Source organism: Buceros rhinoceros, unplaced genomic scaffold, assembly GCF_000710305.1.
Source record: "Buceros rhinoceros silvestris isolate BGI_N320 unplaced genomic scaffold, ASM71030v1 scaffold24608, whole genome shotgun sequence".
Lineage (NCBI taxonomy): Eukaryota > Metazoa > Chordata > Aves > Bucerotiformes > Bucerotidae > Buceros > Buceros rhinoceros.
This window is the reverse complement of record NW_010428947.1, coordinates 4,310-4,745: the sequence shown is the minus strand read 5'-3', so window position 1 is coordinate 4,745 and position 436 is coordinate 4,310. Positions and strand designations below refer to the sequence as shown.

The window sequence follows — 436 nt, the reverse complement described above, 5'->3', positions numbered from 1 at the left end:
CATGTCGAAAAAGTCCAGGGCCGAGAGGGCCCTGAAGGCAGCAGCCGGCAGCAGGGGGAAGTTATTGCCGTCCAGCCACAGGGCTTTGGCGTTGGGGGGCACGTCCTCAGGCAGGCGTGTCAGGTTGCGGGTGCTGCAGAAGACGTTGAGCTCCTCGCTGTAGTCATCCAAGCTGCAGGCGCAAGGGCTGGGGCAGCCAGGGGGGTCTGCGTCCCCCTGGTCCTTCGGGGCGTCCCCCCCGGGGGGCTGGGAGGCAGTGGCCGACAGCAGGGCCAGGGCAAGCAGGAGGGAGATGCCCGCTGCAGGATGCGGAGGAAAGGGCACCCTGTCAGCGTGCGGCCGTGGGACACGCACTCACCACCACCACCACCCCCCGCTCCTGGGTGCCTGCTCAGGTGGAGGGATCAGCCCCAGCCCATGGCACACGCTGGGCAGC

The 436-nt window shown here is 69.0% G+C and overlaps 1 protein-coding gene across 1 annotated transcript in view; it reads right to left on the bottom strand.

Annotated features, from left to right (window-relative positions):
- Nucleotides 1–325, bottom strand: part of IGFALS (insulin-like growth factor binding protein, acid labile subunit) — a gene marked incomplete at its 5' end in the record, with an annotated part of 2,219 nt that extends 1,894 nt beyond the window's left edge. The window contains one exon of the mRNA XM_010142480.1: nucleotides 60–325. Within this exon, the coding sequence (XP_010140782.1) occupies nucleotides 60–325 (266 nt within the window). The remainder of the gene's footprint in view (nucleotides 1–59) is intronic.
- Between the last annotated feature and the right edge of the window lie 111 nt (nucleotides 326–436).